At 40.1% G+C, this 19384-nt stretch overlaps 1 protein-coding gene across 9 annotated transcripts in view; it reads left to right on the top strand.

The window, feature by feature from the left end:
* The window catches only part of LOC124065958 (protocadherin-15-like), a 181045-nt gene that overhangs the window by 47544 nt on the left and 114117 nt on the right, over window positions 1-19384 (top strand). For 8 of the 9 annotated variants that reach the window (XM_046401952.1, XM_046401951.1, XM_046401945.1 and 5 more), the window contains 2 exons: window positions 6322-6440; window positions 18384-18449. In XM_046401952.1, the coding sequence (XP_046257908.1) occupies window positions 6350-6440; window positions 18384-18449 (157 nt within the window). In that variant the 5' untranslated portion in view covers window positions 6322-6349. The remainder of the gene's footprint in view (window positions 1-6321; window positions 6441-18383; window positions 18450-19384) is intronic. The other variant, XM_046401949.1, reaches the window with a different exon arrangement.

Genomic DNA, 19384 nt, shown 5'->3' with positions numbered 1-19384 from the left:
AGCCTCCAAAATGATCTTAAGAGTTGGTTCAAAATCTTCTTTAAACAGTTTCAGCAAAAAATGTCCTTGAAGGAGGGATTCATTGTGGTATGGGCCATGTAAAGCAGGTAAAGCTGCAGTTGTGGTTTTTGCCTTCCGGTCACCCTTAGGCAGTTGTTCATTGTGTTTGTTTCATTTTTAGCATCTAGTACAACTTTTCAAGACCACATAGTAATTCAGTGTTAGCATTTGTTAGCTTTCAGCAGTGTATTACCTTGTCGTCATGTATTTAAAGCAGTGGTTTTGAGCAAACTGTGATTTAAAAACTTCCAAAATGTGTTAATGGACATTTTGTTTTATGCATATGAAGGGTTTGTTCTCTCAGAACACAGTTTGCTTTGTGCATTAGTTTTTATGTGCATTACCATATCATGACGCACAATATATCCTTGAAAATACAGTGATAATGATTTGAGGGACATTGCCCAGCACTAGTATTTAAACTGGTGTGAAATATGCAACAGCCAGACCGTTGAAGCGCCACATGAGTCAGATTATGTCAGTGAGGCTTTTCTGTTTCTAGTCCATTTTGTTCTTCAGTTGTTGACTATGCTGTTACATATTTAACAGACACTGGTTTTAGGCTGACCCACTCACAAATGCTCCCTGTCAGCTATCAGAAAGGAGCAGAATCCACACCCACACTTAACAGCTGGAAAACAACAGTAAGATGTCATCACTTCACTGCTTCAGTGGTCATAATCTCAGATCCACATTCTCTGTTTTGTAGGACTGAATAGATGCAGACACAAAACAGGAAAAGCGGTTTGTGGGGATAAAGCAGCACTACACAGTTTCATACAGCCCCTACATGAAAGGAACATTTTGCATCTGAATATGTAGAGTTCTAATCTATGTAGCTAGATTTTTTTTTTTTTTTTAATATGTATCTCAAGAAATGTTTTGAACCAGGCAGCACCATGATGCAGTGGTTAGCACTGTCGCCTCATAGCAAGAGGTTCCAGGTTCGAATCTCGGTCTGGGCCCTTCTGTGTGGAGTTTGCATGTTCTCCCTGTGCCTGCGTGGGTTTTCTCCGGGTACTCCGGCTTCCTCCCACAATACCAAAAACATGCACATGAGGTTAATTGGCTACTCTAAATTGCCCCTAGGTGTGAGTGTGAGAGTGTGTGGTTGTTTGTCTTTGTGTGTTGGCCCTGCGATTGACTGGCGACCAGTCCAGGATGTACCCCGCCTCTCGCCTGTAGTTAGCTGGGATAGGCTCCAGCTCCCCCACGACCCTGACGGATAAGTGGTATAGAAAATGGATGGATGTTTTGAACCTGCATCAAACTTATTGTATTATTTTTTTAGCCAGTACTAGGTTAAACTTATATGTTCTGGCAGCATCGATTTGAAAGATGCAAAAGCTATAGAAATTTAAAGATGATTAAAAGTTAATGTTTGAATGTTTTTCTTGCCTCTTTCCTATTTGCTCCACTAAACACTAAATTACAACAAAAAAGTTACTTTATAAGTTTTTGTCCTTTTGACCTTTTAACAAAATTGTCCAGAGAATAACTCGCTCCTGGTTGATACATTTATGCGATTGTGAAATTTCAGTTTTCACTTTTCAGCTTGTTTAATGTGCTGCAAGAAGTAAACAACTGGGACAAATTAGTATTGATTTTTTCTTTACAACTCATGACCAAACCTCTAGTGATGATGCGTGATGTGTGTCTGGTGTTAATTTTGACTCTGCAATTAGAAGAATGTCTGAAAATTTCAGTAGTCATACTTCTGTTTGCTGGGAGCAATAAATTACTTATAATATACCGACTCCTGCTGTTAGTGTTAGCTGTTTGCCTAAAAGAGTTGATAAAAAGTTGTGATTTCTGTTAGCAAGAAATCTCTGACAGTCTGTCAACACCAAAGCACACGAACAGGAAGAGGTGGAAAAAAAAATCGATGCCGGATGAGAGACGATCGAAGGAACACAGAGGAAGAAAGAGAGAGACAAGCTGTAGCTTTTTTTTTTTTCTTTCAGGGAGCGCAAAGCCCCTGCACTTAGGGGATAAAGAACTGCATCTTCACCCTCTATGTAATCCATAACTGTGATTGCTTCATTCACCTTTTCTCACCCTACCTTTAACATCATCTGTTCCTTCTTGACCCTTCTTTTATTTGGACTGAATGAAATTATTGGATGTATCTGTGTATCTGCCTACCAGTGTGTCTCTGCCTGCGCCCCAATTATGCATGACCAAAGTCTTTGACAAGGCTGGTTGGAGGTATCGTTACACTGTGTGCACAATTATTAGGCAAGTAGCTATTTTGATCGTCATTTTTATCCGTATTTTTCTACTCCAAGCTGTATAAACTTAAATGCTTATTGGATTTAAGCATATCAGGTGTTGTGTATTTGTGTGATTACGAATTATAGCCTGTAGATCAACACCCTATAGGTGGGCATAATTAGTAGACAGCTTCTGTTCCCCAGGCAAAATGGGCCAAAAAGGAAATTTCACTGACTTTAAATAGCCAAAAATTCTAAAAAAAAAGTCTTTCAGAAGGATACAGCAGTCTTGAAATTGCTAAGATATGCTGAGATAAAACTTTTTGTTGCAAATAGCCAACAGGGTCGCAAGAAACGTGTTGAGAAAAAAAAGACGCAAATTAACTGCCAAAGATTTGAGAAGAATCAAACGTAAAGTTAGCAGTAACCCGTTATTCTCCAGTACTGTCATGTTCCAGAATTGCATCCTACCTGGAGCATTCAGAAGTACAAGATGTTAAGTTCTCAGAGACATGGCCAAGGTCAGGAAGGCTGAAACCCGACCACCACTGAACAAGACACATAAGCTGAAACATCAACACTGGGCCAAGAAATATCTGAAGACCGATCTTTCAAAGGTTTTATGGAGTCCTGAGATGAGAGTTACTCTTGACAGACCAGATGGATGGGCCCATGGCTGGATCAGTAATGGGCACAGGGCTCCACTTTGACTCAGACCCTAACAAGGTGGAGGTGGGCTACTGGTATGGGCTGGTATTATTAAAGGTGAGCTAGCTGGACCTTTTTGGATTGGAGATCAAAATCAACTCCCAAACCTACTGCCAGTCAAAAGACCGTGATTTTTATGCAGGACAAGGCTCTGTCACATGCATTGAAGTGCTCCACTCTGTGGTATAGTTGCCCAATAATTGTGCACACATGGATATTTTCCTAAGAAAACCAAAACCTCACTATTACTTCCTTAAATATTCAGGTTTGAGGTTTGTTAACATTTTTGATTGACCGAGAGCACTGTAGTTGTTCAATGATAAAATTGATTCTCAAAAATACAGCTTGCCTAATAATTGTTCACACAGTGTAGGTGTTTTCTTACATGTGAATGAGACCTGATATAGCTGGATGCTGCTGGCAATGGCACTGCAACTTATCACTGTCATCATTATTTAAGGTTAGATATTCGACAAATGTTCATTTATGTTCTGACAAATAATAACATTAACACAAGCACACAATGAGTAGAAGACCGACTGCCAAGCCGGGTAGCCTTGTCAGACTGAAGTGCGCTTGCTTGTGTTTAAATGATCGTGGCATTTAACTGAAAAGTTTATTTTTGTATTTATTAGACTGAAAAAAGCTAAGAGAGCTTGTTGAAAGTAGCGATCTCGCTGCTCACACATACTGAATCTCCCATCAGGCGCTGTTATTGTAGTGCCACCAGGCAGTGCGCATTCATGTGATTCAGAGGAGTGGCTTTGGAGACAGGCTTAAAGGGAGAAGGTGGATATGTTCAAATTCTAGCTATTCTCGCTTCTTTCTCCAACTCAAACAACCTCTTGTTACCCCCTTAAACACGACATTGCCATGACTACATCTGAGTCCAGGAAGTTCACCCTTCCATTTTTTTTTCATTTATCAACCCCAGTTTTAACTTGGAGGGAGTTGTGGTTGGATTGCAGTTAAATTATATGCAGTACGTTAGTGTAATTGACCTGTTGCTGGTGACTCTCATCAAAGCATTGTATTGTTGCTGAAAGTACGACTCAAAAGTGTGATTCGTGGAATACTATGAGAGCACTAGAGGAGTATTAGAGACATTATTCTTTCAGTGTCTGGTCTCTCGGTCAGCAGTCTCTTCAGTTCCCTTTTCATTAAGTTTGTAGGCACATCGTTGTCAGCCTATGTAAATGAGATGCAGCGTTCCCATGTCAACCAAAAGGAGATTTGGAGGAAGCTATGGAAAGAAATAACTTCCCTCTTCAGGGTGGCTGGTTGTGCAGGTCTGGGTTTTCTCATGTGAAAGGGATCAAAGCAATCTTACTCGGCCCTCTTAAGAAAGATAGATGTTCGAATGTGGGAAATCAAATCTTCTTCAAAAAGGAACACCACTGGGAGCCAGAGAGATGAGAAGCCAGCGAGAGAATAGGAAACCAGTGTGAAATCTCTCTTGCTGTTGCACTGTAAGAGAAGAAAACACAGCTGTCTCCTGCTGTCCACTGAGTGTACATGCAAGATGTCTGTTGGTTCAGTGGTAAAAAAATTTGTTTGGGTGTGCAACTGCACAGACTTGTAAAAAAGCAAATAAATACATGTACAATGCGTGTCCTAGAGATACAGAGTGAAAAAGAGAGAGACATCTCTTACCAATGAAGAAATGCTGATAATATAAGTTAGAGATTTTACCAAACATGCTTTGATATGACAGTGTTGATGCTTGTGAGTCCTCTCCGGTCCCTTTAGCATATGCAATGAAAGCTGATTTCACAGCTTATCACCTGCTCTGAGAGTAAGCCTTGTGAGATAGGTCTGACATCAAATAGCTCAGACAGACAGAAGCTAAGAAACCTTTCTGTTCCTCACACTGACACTTTGCCTTCCTCTAGCTCAGGGTGGAGGCTGTGTGCTATAGATTTGTGTGTGTAATGCACAACAAGGCTTACCATACAATCTGCATGTGCTGCTTGCTTATGATTTCTACTAAGACCTAAGTTCCTAAGTTATTTACTGAAAATCCTGTCTCTCAGTTTGGTTCTCTTTGCTGCTGGCAGCCTGGGATTTTGATGGCACGAGGTCATATATCTGACAAGGATGTTCAGTTTATCTGGTTGTGCAGTGTTATGTCATTAAACCCCCCACCATTGACTTAGGCTGGTGCTTATAAAAGTTACCTAAAATCAGTTGTCAAGCAAATTACAGAAAAAGACATTTTACACACTGGTAAATGTGAGTTTTTGACATATTGCCTAGCACATGAGTCATGTAAATTTGATTATGGCCTTAATTTAATTTGAATCTGCATGTGTGGTAAGTCAAATATACACTGGAAATTTGAATTCCACTCACTTGGTTTTGGAGTAATCCAGAAGTAAGTGCACACATTCAATTTGAGATTTTGATTTAGATCATACTGTTATGTTACATACAATGAATGATTCTGAGATCCAGTGCCTAAAATGGGTTGGTAGTCATCGGTACTGAGTTTCAGCACCTCTGACTTTTATCCACTTGAGTACCTTTACCTCTACACCCAAGTGACTTGAGTTACAAAGTGCAGGACTCACAAGAACCACCTGGCGTCTCAGGTTACCACATAATCGCATCTAGTTTAACGATCAGAAAACAGCACTAAAATGTCCTTGTTAAGGTTGATTTAAAAAATTCCAAAAAATGAATGAAAATGCCAAAATGATTAGTTGTAGCACCAACACCCTCCTTTCCAATCAGCTGCAATCTACCGAGGCGGCCAGTGGATCTTTCTGCTGGACAAGGGACCAAGCTGACTGTCTTTGCAAGACAAATGATTTGCTCATTTGTGACAGATAAGAAGCTTGAATGCCAAATTTACCAAAAAGTTCAATCTTTGGGAATATGTGTAAAGTATGAACAACTAAGCCTCAGGAGAAAAATCGATGAATCACTTATCAAATATACTAAACAAACAAACTGTGAAGATGTGCGTTTCATGTAATGTATGTAACGACATGCATACAAAGATACATTTCAAGTGGAATATAATATGAACGTATGCGTATAAAGACAAATATGTCCAAGACACATCATGTCATCATTGTGCTGCTGAATTGGGGTACCAGCAAGTTTTCGCTCCAACTCAGGCACTGCTAAGATCCAGTGTGTGCTCAAAAATATTGACCTGAGGGTAGATCAGATCACACACATTGACATCTATGTGTAGACGGATGTGAATGTGCATGTGTATGTGTGTGTTGGACATACTTGTGTACGTATGTGCACTAGAGGGCTCACTGAGACATGAACGAAAAAAAGCCACTCTCCTGTTTATTTATTTATTTTTCTTTTTTTTTTTGTCCAGGTGGGCAGGCAATAAGGCTTGACAGAAGATGCGACGGGGGTGGTGGCTCGTCAGATGGTTCGGGACAGGAATGGCAATCCTCTCTTTGCTAACCCACAGCCGGGGTCAGGACACTGAAGGTATGTGCCGCCAGCACTGAGGCGAACACCCTCAGGCCTCCCCCTCTTCAGTTAACTCTAGCTGCACTGCCAAGAGGAAACTCGTAACGTGGAAAAGAAAATGTTTCCTTTTACTGTCAGAGGACCATCATGGTGGAAAAGCCTTTGTACAACAGCAACACTTTGGTAACTGATAATTGATTTGCCAGATGGAGGTGTGGGCCGCTTTAACAGTTTAACATCTCAAAAATTGTTCACAGTTCAAAAATTGCCAAATCTTGCTAAATGGACCAATGAAGTAAAACTTATTTTGAAATATTTTTAAATAGTTTTCTAGCTCAAAGTTCTTTACTTGCAAAACATGGTAATACATTTTGTATTAGTTAACATGTTTTATGTTGTGCATTTCTTCTTAAGGTTGTGTGCTGTGAATACTGTTAGAAAAATCATATATATGAACATTTGCACTTAGATGTCATTCTGCTATTGCAAATAATGCAGTGTTTGGTGTCACTGAGGCAGCAGAGGAAGGCAGTAGAGATGTTACCATCACGTGAACTCTCAACATTGTGCATCATCTCTCATATCTTTGCACAGTATTCTTGTTGTCCTCCCTTTCTAATTTACATGTTTTCCAGAAGACATTACTTAAAGAGAAGTCATAAATCCAGCTTTCTTCCTACACAGTTCACTGATCGTGCTAAGAGGATTGTCCTTGTAGTTTCATATTTAAGTTCCCACATTACAGAGGGAATCTTAGCATTTATAGTCTCAACTCACTGACTTTGTAGCAGATGCCAGTTAAAAGTGAATTTCAGCTGTGTGAGATTGGCAGGTCTTTAAAGATAGTGAAGAAGGGAAAGCTGCAGATGCTCAGAGACATGCTTCACTTCTCCCAAGTGTGGCAATATTGCACATAATTCAGGTTAATTTTAAAATCCCAATGCTGTTTCCTTCTTTCTTTTCATCCTTTTCCTGCTTCCCAGCCTTCCTTGACAAGCTCATGAATGTGAACGCATTTTTAGATAAAGGTATTATCTGCGCTTACTGTCAATTGAATTAAGATTTTATTTGAAGAGGCTTGCCTTACGGGAGTGTATGATATCATTTTAATAGACTGACTGAGCCTCTGAAGGTAAACAAATGCCTTATGGGTTCATTTTTAGATGAAAAAGATTTTGACCACACTGATAGATAAATGATGTTGTGTGCACAGTGGAAACCACTGACCCAAAAAATACCAGCTGTGGAGCTCTGGTGCACCTCTATGGAGTATGTGTGTATGTGGTGTTTTCCTGTTCTCTTTAGGATTCAAGCATAGTGTAGGGCAGCAAGTGAAGTTTGGCTGTGCTGGAAAAGTGGGCCATGGCATAGGTATATACTGGTACGACACGTCTGATGTACCAAGATGGCCATGATAATGGTACAGAGAATCTGCGCCTACTAAAGCATTTAAGTGTAACAAGACAGGAGGTTTATGTAAACTTAAAATTAAACTGGTGTTCCCTTTTGAAGAAGATTTGTAAACTCACACACGCCAGGTATGTGTTTATGATACTTAATACTCTGTATGGACAACAGTATTAGGACACTCTTACCTCTTTATTATTGAGTTCAGGTGTGGTATGAGGCTGTTCAGGGTTTGGGCTTGGCATCTTACTTCCAGTGAAGGGAAATCTGCAGAAATTACCACCATGTGCTTTTTGAAGTTATTATTATTGATGCCAGTCAGTCTGTATCCTGTATTTTTCTGTGATATTGCATACAAACAGCCTGACAAAACAGAAGCTGAAACAGGATTCAGGATTCATAACTGAATTTATTTTTGTCTTGCGCAACTTCAACTAACAGCTTTTTTGTTTCCTTTTAGCTAAATATGTATGGCTTCAAAGTATGCAAATGCTGAAAGCATGAGGCCTTAAAAACAACTTGGTTCGAGAGCAAACAACCTCAGATTCACCATCTACCTCATGGTATCGTTGATTTGTGATCTACACTGATATGATCAAAAGCTGTCTCAACATTGTCCTGCATTGACTGTGTCATAGCAAGGTGGGGGTGATTGGAGGTGGAGTTCATTCTGCTCATTATAGATGTGGCTGCAGCATGTAATTTGACTGGTTGCAGACCGAAATAATTGAAGTGTGTGTGTATGCGGGGGGTGGGGGGCTGCTAGGAATTAGTGATACCCTGTGTGCAAATGAGCTGTGATTGAATCACAATCCACCAGCAAATGACCCACAGAGTCATAGCTGTAATGAGGGAGCAGCGGGTGTTGGGGAGTGTGTGTACCAGAGTTGTTGTGGTCTGACGGATGAGTGTGAATGTGGATGCCGTTGTTGCCTCCCCTCGTCGTTCAGTGTCACTCAGGGATCAACTTGGTTTGAAGAGGGATTTTCACCTCCCTCAACACCACATCCCTCATCTTCTCTCTCATAAATCTCCCTGTTCTGCCCACCTCAAGTCGACCTTGGCTTCTGTCAACTTGTTTGTTGTCCGTCTGTCAAATAAAAATAGCAACCAGAGATGTTTAGATGGCATTGAGCTGTGGAGTGATGCGTACAGTAATTTCCAGTGGGCGTCTCAGTGTCTTTCAGTTTTTTTGTTTAATTAACGAGGAGACGTAATGAATCTCAGACCTCTAATTAATGTCAGTGTGAACACAATGGGATAAAAAAGGGCTGACACTGACAAACGTTAGGATTTCTTTTCTATAACTGATAAAAAAAATAAAAAAAAATCCTCAGATGGATGTGGTTATGCCGGAATCTTTTAACATATATTGTTTATTAAAGCCAAAGGCATATTTATGAATACTGCTGTCTATCTCTTTCCACAAATGACTGATTAATAGCCTATTCACCAACAAAAAGAATATTACAAAATTCAGAATCTACACGACTGATTCGTCTCAACTTAACAGGGGGCAGCCATTAGATATATTCAGACTGTTCCCTTTTTGTCTCTGTTTGTCTCTTCCATTCCTCCTCCCACATCCTCCCAGTATTCTTTCCCTTCATTCCTTTCTTTTAGAACATTTGCTGCTTTCAAATTTCATTATAATCACTTCCATGTGCCATCTCATGTCCACCTCCTTACCTCACATTGTCCACTGCACTGTTGCTTCAGATAGTCTCTCCCAACTTGAGACTTGTTTTTAACTGTACATGTGCATGTCAACCCTGCACGTCCATCGATCTTTGCGTGAGTGGAGACTAGTGCGCTTAGCAGTTTAACAAACTCAGAGCGGAGTGGACAGATGCACACTGTCCATACCTCTAAATCCACCCACAGCTAAACCCAGATGTCAGACAAATGCATGTACACATACACACCCACACACTAACATTCTGTGTTATATTTGTCCATTTGTTAAGGTGAGGATTAGTTGATATGCCTGTGGACGCTTCTGCCATGTGATGACAGCCTACCTCTCACACACTATCTCCCTCTTTATTCCTGTCTCCCTCTCTTCCCATCTGCACATCCATTCTGACCCACAATTGTTTGTCTATTTTTGGGATTGTCTGATTAGGGGCCAGATGTGCAGACTGTGTCTGGCTGCAGCATGAAGCCTGTGGAGTGGGAGAGCAGTGGAGTGATGGGGGAAGGGGTTTTAATCTGCCCGCCAGTAGGCTGTAATCAGGCAGCACAAGAATGAAGGGGGGGGGGGCACTCTTGGTAAGACCGGGCCCCGAGCTGCCTGGGGTTTGTACCGATAAGTCTCTACTGGAGCTCAGTATGTGAGCATGTGGGTGCTGAACTGTTCACTGGGGTGTGATTACAACCTTTGCCCTCCTTCCTGTGTGGTTAACCTCACAGAGAGGCAAAGATAGACAGCAGTGAAGGGGAAGTCTGAAGAAGAGTAGGAGGGGGAGCCTCTGCAAGGGATTACACATCAGTCAAGTAATCCCTTTCTCTCTTCCATTATCAGCCACTAATGATTTACATGATGCTGCAAGATTTCATTTTCACATCAATCTTTTTGAAATCCCTTTCACAGTGTTCCAATCACCATTGCTTCTCCCTCCCCTCACCCTTGTTTGCTTTATTCGCTGTCTCTCTCTCCCATTTGTCTTCCATTTCGCACTGACATATTCTACCCCATTTGTGACCCTTAAAAATAAGCCCCACAGAGATACCAACACTTCTAATGATAAGAAATCTGGAGCGAGACAGAAGCAGTGATTGCATTCCTTGTGCCAAACATAGACAAGCTGGAATAAGAAGCACACAGCTCTGTCTGTCTCCACATCAACTGAGCTGTTTTATTTTCTCTCAAGTAAGGGAATGTGCGATGGTTGAAAGTCTACGTGTAAAAGGGAGTTGGGTGGTGTTGCAAGATTTTGGTTGTTCTCGAAACGTAACTGACAGATTCCCAAGTATTGTTCTACGCTTAATTTTGTTTGAATTCTAAGATTGTTGGTTGTTATGATCCTTGTTGGTTTATGATTGCGTCAGATCTGTTGTCTTGGGGCAGTGCAGTGGCATGAGATCAAAGCTGAAACAATCCCTTCACTGTGAAGACAACAAAGTTTTTCTTGAGATTCAGATACTTGGTTTCTGTTCTTTTGTAAATTTGTAAATGCATATTGCCGTTCATTTGTGTATCGAGTAAAGTTACTGACAAGAATGAGGTTGATCTCAGGCTACATAAGCAGGATTAAATGCTCCGGTCTCTGTTTTCACAAACCAATCTATTACCCATTCTCTGAAATATACTGTTAAATATTTCTATCTCATCAAATTCAATATAAACTAACATACTTTACTGCAATGAAGAATTGTGTGTTATTTTGTGTTTGTGTTATTGTGTTATTATAGCTACAAAAAAAACTTAAGTGCTCTTCAGATATTGACGAAAATAGAGGGTGTAATCAACACCGTAAATGTCAATTTTATTAACCAGTGGGAAGATTTCCTGACAGTGGCAGTATGCTTCCTCCGTAATTGAAAGCTCTTAACAACTTTCTTTTTCAATTAATTGCTGCTGAACAGCGATCAAGTTTTTTTCTTTTGTGAAGGAGATGGTTGTACTCAATCATAAACCTGATCTGACCTGGAGACCTGAGCATTTTAGGCTGGTATTCATGTTTTTAATTAATAAGTAACTTACATTTTGTAATCATAAATAAAGTCATGAAGGCCATAGCTTATCACTTCCACGTGAGGAAAACCTTGCTTTAAAGCAAGAACTGTGAATTTAAAAAACCAAACTAAATTAAACGGTTGCAGATAATTTAACAACTGTGCATTAAACAAATGCAATTGCATGGAATCAGTGCTACCTTTGTCAGTCTGGTTTTTGCTGATTGTGTCTCTTGGCACGTATTATTGTGTAGAGTCTTGCAATGTCTTTTGTCCTCCCTGTGTTGATAGAAACATATGAATGTATGTTTATTTAGGAAACATGAGATTTAAAACAAAACTACTACTACTATCTACTATATGAGCAATAGAAAAATCTCTAATATAAACCTTTAAAGTCAAAGACAGAGATGACTAGTGGAGTCTGCTTTGACCTAGAGGGGGGCCTTTACTGTATTCTGTGAAATGCAATGCACAGCTTTGACAGCTAACCCCAGTGGACAGCTGGCCCCAGCCCCCTTTACTATAACACAGACTGCTCATCTGTTCTGACCTGCTGTCTCCCCATGAGCAGCCATTACCTGGCAATGTGTGACACTGGACAGCTGCCCTTTGTCTGTCTCATCGTATTTTGCCAGGCCTGACTGGACTTGTCCAAGAATGCCCCTCTGCCCCGCTGGACATGTATCCATGCAAAATAAACTCTATCAATTCAACTGGGAAATTAAAACAGTGTCCGTGTTTGCTCTGTTCCCCACTTATCCCGGTCCTGGGCTGCCTGCCCGGGGATCAGTCATAACTCTAACCTTCCACCTTGAATTTTCTTTGGTTAATGCTGGTCAGACCAGAGGTCCCTCAGGTCAGTCCCTCCCTCAGGTGGACCAAATCATCTCTTCATGTCTGTGATGGATGAGTTTTTCATAGTCTTCATTAGACATTCCCTTATCGTTACATATTTCCTGTTATTTATATGAAAGGGCAGAAGCATCTATGATTGCCTATGGAAATATAGTGTGAGAGGAACCTTGAGTTGGCCATTGGCCATCCATCTAAAAGAAAGGCAAATGAGTTTCTACTTCGTTGCTTGTGCCCTTTGTCAAGAATCAAGAAACACCCTCCTGCTGCTGCACCACATCTAGTGAGGCCAAGTGTGTTTCACTGCAATTTGCAGAATGATTTGCATTTTTTTGCAATCTAAATAAGATGTGATCTCAGATCCTTTTGTAAGTTTGCAGTAGGTTTGTCATGAAGGTGTACCAGATTGATTGAGCCAGTGCAGCCTCCTGGACCATGTTGCTTGTTAGGTTAGTTGTCCTTTAAAGTCTTCCCTTTTTCTTTTTAGGATCTCCTCTCTCAGGGAGCAGAAGTTTGATTTATTGGTTGCTAAAAAGGTGCTTTTGCACATGAAGCCACAGGAAAGCACAGACTATTGAATCGAGTGGCAGGTAAAGATGCCTTTTGAAACTAAATGTCAGTGAGCAGAATTAATTTTGCTACTGCCTTGTTGCTCTGGTAGTATAGCAGTCGATGAGCTGCCTTGTAGAGGTTGTCTGCATCACAGACAGTCTTAAATATATATAGCTTTTATTTAAACTATAGCTATATATAGTTTTTATTTAAACTAATGTAAGAGTGTACAGACACCCTTTGCACTTTCCAAAACCTTCCAGTACCTTCTGTTTGCCTATTATTTCTACCACTGCATATGCCAAAATGAGCTTCAGCACTGTTAAACGTTACAATTTAGTCAGTCTTAATTACTATGTGAAAATTGAATATTACCAGTTAATCTAAGGCAGAGGATGTTTAAAGTTTTGAAGCAGCCAAGCAAGCATTTCACTGTTTTATTTGCATTGTCTGATTCTTTTTCTTTTTTGTAAAATGTAAAACTGTTGTTTCTACAAATTGATTGAAGTCACTTGCATCTGTTTCTTCCACCTCATTCCTCTGTGAGACGAGCACTTATCATTTTTGTAATTGAAGTTTTGTGGCTTCAATGTTAGCTTGATTATTGAGGAGATCTCTTCAGGTAAGAGCAAATTACCCAAACATCAAAGTTAGAATCTTTTGATTGTCTTTGAATCCGTTCTCTGAAGTGTACGGTGCCTTACCTGTTAGTAGTTGAATGCTGCTTGTTGCATTTGTTTGATTCTCCTGTTTTAAATTCCTCTCCCGTGTGAAACTTTCCAACATTCCAACAAACCAAAGTTGGTCTACAATGTTCCTGCAGTGAGAGATAAAAATAAAATTATTGGCAAAGCCAATAAAGATTATTGGCTTTGCAGTCTTGTTCCCTTGGTGATACATAATATATAGTATGAATATTATTCTACTCCTACTTAGCAAGCTTGACTGACTTTACTTTTCTCTCCTTGACTGCTTTGAGAATATGCTGTAAGACTTATAGGTTCATCATGGACTTATGCACAGTATTGACTGGGAGTAAGTTGTGTGTCATCGTATAGTCGAGGAGAGTTTGGAGGTCCAGCCTGCTGCAAGGCGGCCAGTTATACAGCCACAGTTCAGTCTGCTCTTTAAGTCAGAGTTTCTTGTCTAGTCAATCGGACCTTTTGACCATCTTACGCATGTGTATAATATGTGTACATTTAATCATTAAAATGATTAATTAAAAAACAATTAAAAACAATCTATATCCCCATATAAACTCTGTTAGTTACTGTTAGTAACTATGTCAGCATTGTTTCAATATCCAGCAAATTGCATATTATACACATTTAGGTTTTTTGAAACATACTTAAGTGAATCTGTCAAGCATCCTAAAACAGCAGCACTCAGCCAGTGATGACTGAAAAACTGTTCAGTATCTCTTTTCCACGTGATTTCCCACCACAATGAGCAAAGCATACTGCGCTTTCCCATACAGTAATCTTTAAGTCTAAGTGCTATTCTGATTGCACAAAATATAGCACAAGCATTCACCAGCCCTTTACCAAAGAATGAAGAACGTTAATAAGAGGCAAACACCACTCCGTGCCTGTTGAGCAGACTTGTTGAAAAGACAGACCTCCGTGAGCTCCCATTTTGCTGCATGCTCCTCTTTCTGAGCTGTATGATCAACTGTGTCTTTCATCCTGCTCCCACTCTTGTGCTCTGTATTGTTTTTGACTGGTTACCATTTTAAACAGCTGCGTCACATTTTGGCGTGACTTACACGCGACGTTCACTTTTGCAGACTGACAAGGGCACATCTCTCGGGATATTTATATTTCCTGCCTCCTTTTTTCCCCTTTCACAGATGTATACTCAACATTATAGCTGCTGTGTACATACTCCATATTTCCATGGTTTTATATGAAAAGCTTGGCTCTTCTCTGCTGTTTGAAAACACCATCCTGCTCCTGCACCAAATTATCTCTGGTTCTTCTGCCACTTTTTCTTCCTAAAGGTTTTCCCGAATTGGACACACTCTTCCAGATAAGTGGATTAATCTATAAGTAGTTTTCCAATCATGTATGTGAACTGTATATGTGTGTAAGGGTCTGCAGGTTTCATCCTGCATTATTATCGTGAGTGCTGCAGGGAGGGGATTATTGTTTTAGAAGGGTTTTTTTTAATGGGAGGAAAGCTTGATATCGAATATCATTAGAAAATATCAACCCCTGCTCAAAGGTGTAAATTTGGCAAGAGGGATCATTTTAATTTCATAGTGAAAATGACTGAGCACACTTCATGGCTTTGAGGTTGTGTGTATGTCTGTCTATATTCATGTATGCGTATGTGTGTGCCTCACAACAACATATGCTCTGATTACAATATAGGACCATTAGCACTGCAAATGGAGGCACTATTCTTCATCCCTCCTCGTTCTGTCGTTGTATCTTCAAAGCAGACTCACTTCTCTTCTACTGCCACAACTACCACTTAAAGCAGCATACACACGCGTGCATGCATGCACACACGCAGATGTACACACGGACACATTTGTGCCTGAACACACACATGCAAAACTAACAAAACAGACTATCTGTGATCCCTTAAAAAGCTTCTCAAAATGAGTGCAAGTAACTTTTATTCTGCACGCTCACACACGCGCACATGTGCACGCTCTTTCTACTTCACACAGGGTTTATTCTCTCAGAGCAGATTTGCATACTTATTTTGATGTTGCTTGTTGTTTATGTCTCCGATTGCGAGGTGTGACCCACTTGCTCTGTTCATTTTGTCGCTATTAAGGGAAACCATCTTCCTTCTATTTCTTCAGCAGATGGGTGCAGGTTTTCTAATTGCCATAGAATCATAGAACTCTTTAAGCAAATGGTGAGTGCACGTGAGGAATTAGCAGCGCCACATGAGTGTGTTGATAACTATAGATATTTTAGATCAGAAAAGGCTGTGCATGCTTTACAACTTATTGAACTTGAGGCAGGATTCTCACACAGTCAGTTACATATAGAACAAGAAGAGATGCCTTATATGGATGTAACTCTCTGCTCCACATAAATTCTTCAGAAGTTAGAATTTAAATTAGATGAAAGAAGGAAATGAAAATGATTGACACATTATTGATTTTGTTGGAAATATTCCGTACTGTAGCCTCAGGTTTTCATTGCCATTTAACTGCTAATTCTTCTGTGGATCTGTACTTTGGAAGCAGCCGTGATTAAAAATGCAGCCACACAGCATCATAAGGTTTTTATCTCTAATTAATATGCACTTTTAAACCATCACATTAGTGAAGGCTCAGGGGCATGCATATTTAATAAGAAAACTATCCACTGTTTTGCACCTGGTGCTCAGGTGCTCAGTTGCACGACTGAAGTCAGGCAACAGAAGGTGGGTGTGAAACCCTATAGCGCTGACTATTGATGTGGTGTCACTGACGATGTGTTTTTTTTTCCTGCCCGTATCTGATTACGTGTAATGTAAGCAGACATCACCTGACAGCATGCTTCTTGAGATTCAATATCTTACAAGATGGAGGCAGAGCAATTTAAGAAAGAGAGATCGGAGGAGATGTTGAATAACTTGCATATGGGTTCCCATGCTCTTTCATGCTGTTTTTCCTTTTCCACTTAATTTAGTGAAGGAAAGTGTTTTAGTTTTTAAATTGATTCATATTTCCAATGCACCCCACTACTTCTCTTTTGGAATAATGTCAGCCAGCAGCTGCTGGCAACAAGGAGCGATTTGTTGGCCATATTTTTGTAAAAACATGTGTGTGGTTCAGTTACATACACCATACCTCTTGGGGAGCCTTCTATGTCAATGAAACTGCCTCTCTTTTCCCCTATTTTCTGTTATTTGTTCTTTTTAATAATGATCTTTTATATCCTTTCCTAACATTAGAGCTGTTCCTCAATTTCATGCTTTTCTTTCCTTTCATTCTTTCTGCTCTGCTTCCCTCTGGCTCCACTAACCCCTGACCCCTTCAGACTGGCAGTATGAGGGTAAGAGAGCAAACATCTGTTGTCTGTTTTTCTTTTGTTTTATTACATTCCTGTATTCTCTTTCACCGTTTCCCTCGTCCCCTCTTGGACTCTCTCCACTTTTCTCTCTTCCATGTTGAAAGACATTTAATCTTGAACTTTCCTCACATCAGCTGCAAAGCATGTTGCCTTGCAGCGCCTATTCCTCTGCACTAGACACCTCCCTTCCTCCTGTCTCCTCCTCCTCTCCACCTCTCCCGCTGCCCCATCTGGTGCTGTCTGTCAAGCTGCCAATACCTGTGTCCCATGTGCTCGTACCATCTAGCTGCTGTGACCTCCATCTGTGAAGCTGCTCTCGTCAGTGCTCTGCTTATGATGTTGCCACATGCTTTGACCACCCTCTTTGTCTGGTGTCAGTGTCGTAAAGTCCATTGCTGTTGATGTTTGTGCGGCAGCAGTCACAGATGCCACCTGCTATAAAAAGATGTGTCAATGTGACAGCTTATGGCATGACAGAAAGACATTCTGAGGTTTATTTCCTGAATGAAATATTTACAAAGTCAGAGTCTTTTATTTATTTTGCAATCTTTATGTATTTTGTTTATATTTATGTATTATATTTTCAAACAATACAGTATACCAGTCCTTCATTCGTTCATTCTGTCAAAATTTGGAAGTATTAGCAGCAACATGCACTTTAAGTAAAAATACTGTGCTAAAGAAATGACCCCTTGACTAATACATATCACATCATAATTAATACTGATGGATTGATATGTTGATATACTTTAAGTAGCATTTTACTACTGGTGTTGGTTGAGTTGGATGTAGCTTTAACTAATTTATATATAAAGTTAGGTTCTTGGGTCAAGTGTTTTCCAACCCAAAGCGTGACAAATCTAGGTTTGGATAGGATTAATAGACTTGGAAAGATGAAAATCAAAGTTGTGCAACAGAAATTAATTTTTTGGACCTTTAATGCAATCATTGTTTTTTTTGTGTGCGTGAAATATTAAAGAATTTTATCTAATTCGATTTGAACAAGTGGCAACAGTAGATACTGTTTTTGGGTGTTCATAAGCAAAAAAGGTTGGGAAACACTGGCTTAATATATACCAATGCACTCTGCACTTTGAAATGTAAATTTCTGTTCTGAACATCATAGCTGCCAAATACCTGTAGTGAACTAAAAAAAAGCACAATATCTCTCTCTGCAATGCAGTATTATACTGTATAAAGCAGCATAAAATGGAAATAATCAACTGAAGTCCAAGGATTTCTGAATTTTTCCACCACTGCTGTGTGTCAATGGTGTTTAGCTTCGATACTAAATCTGTTTGCAACTCTTATTCTATTCCGGACAACATGCAGTCATTTTCATAAGCTGCCCAGAAACACAGTATTTGGATTGCAAAGTCAATTATTTAAATATAGTTAACAGGAGTCGTGCTTTTTTACCTTAATGTGCTTCTTATTTTTGTGTATGCAGAGTGTAAGCTGTCCCGACCAGGCCCCCCTGCAACAATAGTGACTATTGATGAGGAGAGCCCTAACGGTATGTACCAAACATACACTGCTTACTTATTTTTGCTGCACTTCATTCTGTACTCCGCTGTGGCAAATGTTTCTGCACTCAAGTGGCGTGGATTACACTGTTGGGATTGTTCCTGTACTACAGTGAATGCTGCTTTAGTAATCCAATACATATTAATACTTTCCCTGCTGGGATTGCTCAGTGTTGTGGTGTAATAGAGTATAGTCACTCAGCTGATAACTCTTGGGGCAGGCTGGTTATCTGAGATGTTTTGTCAGTCATATTGCACTTCATTTTGATTGTGTGTTAAATTAAAGATAAACAAATTCTCTGTGTTCTCGGTGTGTGTATTTGTTCTGCTCTCCCATCGTGACCCAAAGGTGTGTGTTTGTGTATGTGTTGGTGAGTGAATACAGATGGTGTTTGGCATACAGACGTGACATGGGGCTCCATTAATGAGTAGTCTGCTCCTCACACAGGTTGTCTTTGCTGTACTATACTTGTGATACAGCAATACAGGAATCACTGATGCATACAAGTGATGCTCAATGCTCAATGGGTCAGGTGAAACTGTTGTGCTCGTTTGTTTTCTTTTCCTTCTTCATCTTCTTCTGGCCTCTCCATCACCTGCACCCACTTGTCAGCTCTCTCTAGTTTCTCTGTTTTTTTCTCCTCATGACTGTTTGCTATGAGTTTTGAGCATTTGCCATCTGCATTTTGTTGATGACTATGTGTGTTCGCGCGAGTATGTGTGTGCGTGTGAGATCGGGAGTGCTGACTGCTGCTTGGGGAGGAGCTATATGTTCATTGAGGGAATGAGTAATGCATTTCCCAGAATGGAGCAGGTGTGTGTTTGTCTCACTCAGTTCTCCCTGCAGATATTAGTATTGCAGGTTAATAGAGTTTAATGAGCAGCTCTCACTGAAGAAGAATCCCAAGCTTGTTTATACAAGCAG

Source organism: Scatophagus argus, chromosome 10 (assembly GCF_020382885.2).
Source record: "Scatophagus argus isolate fScaArg1 chromosome 10, fScaArg1.pri, whole genome shotgun sequence".
Taxonomy (NCBI): Eukaryota; Metazoa; Chordata; class Actinopteri; family Scatophagidae; genus Scatophagus; species Scatophagus argus.
The sequence above is the reverse complement of the archived record's forward strand: the minus strand, read 5'-3'. Positions and strand labels throughout refer to the sequence as shown.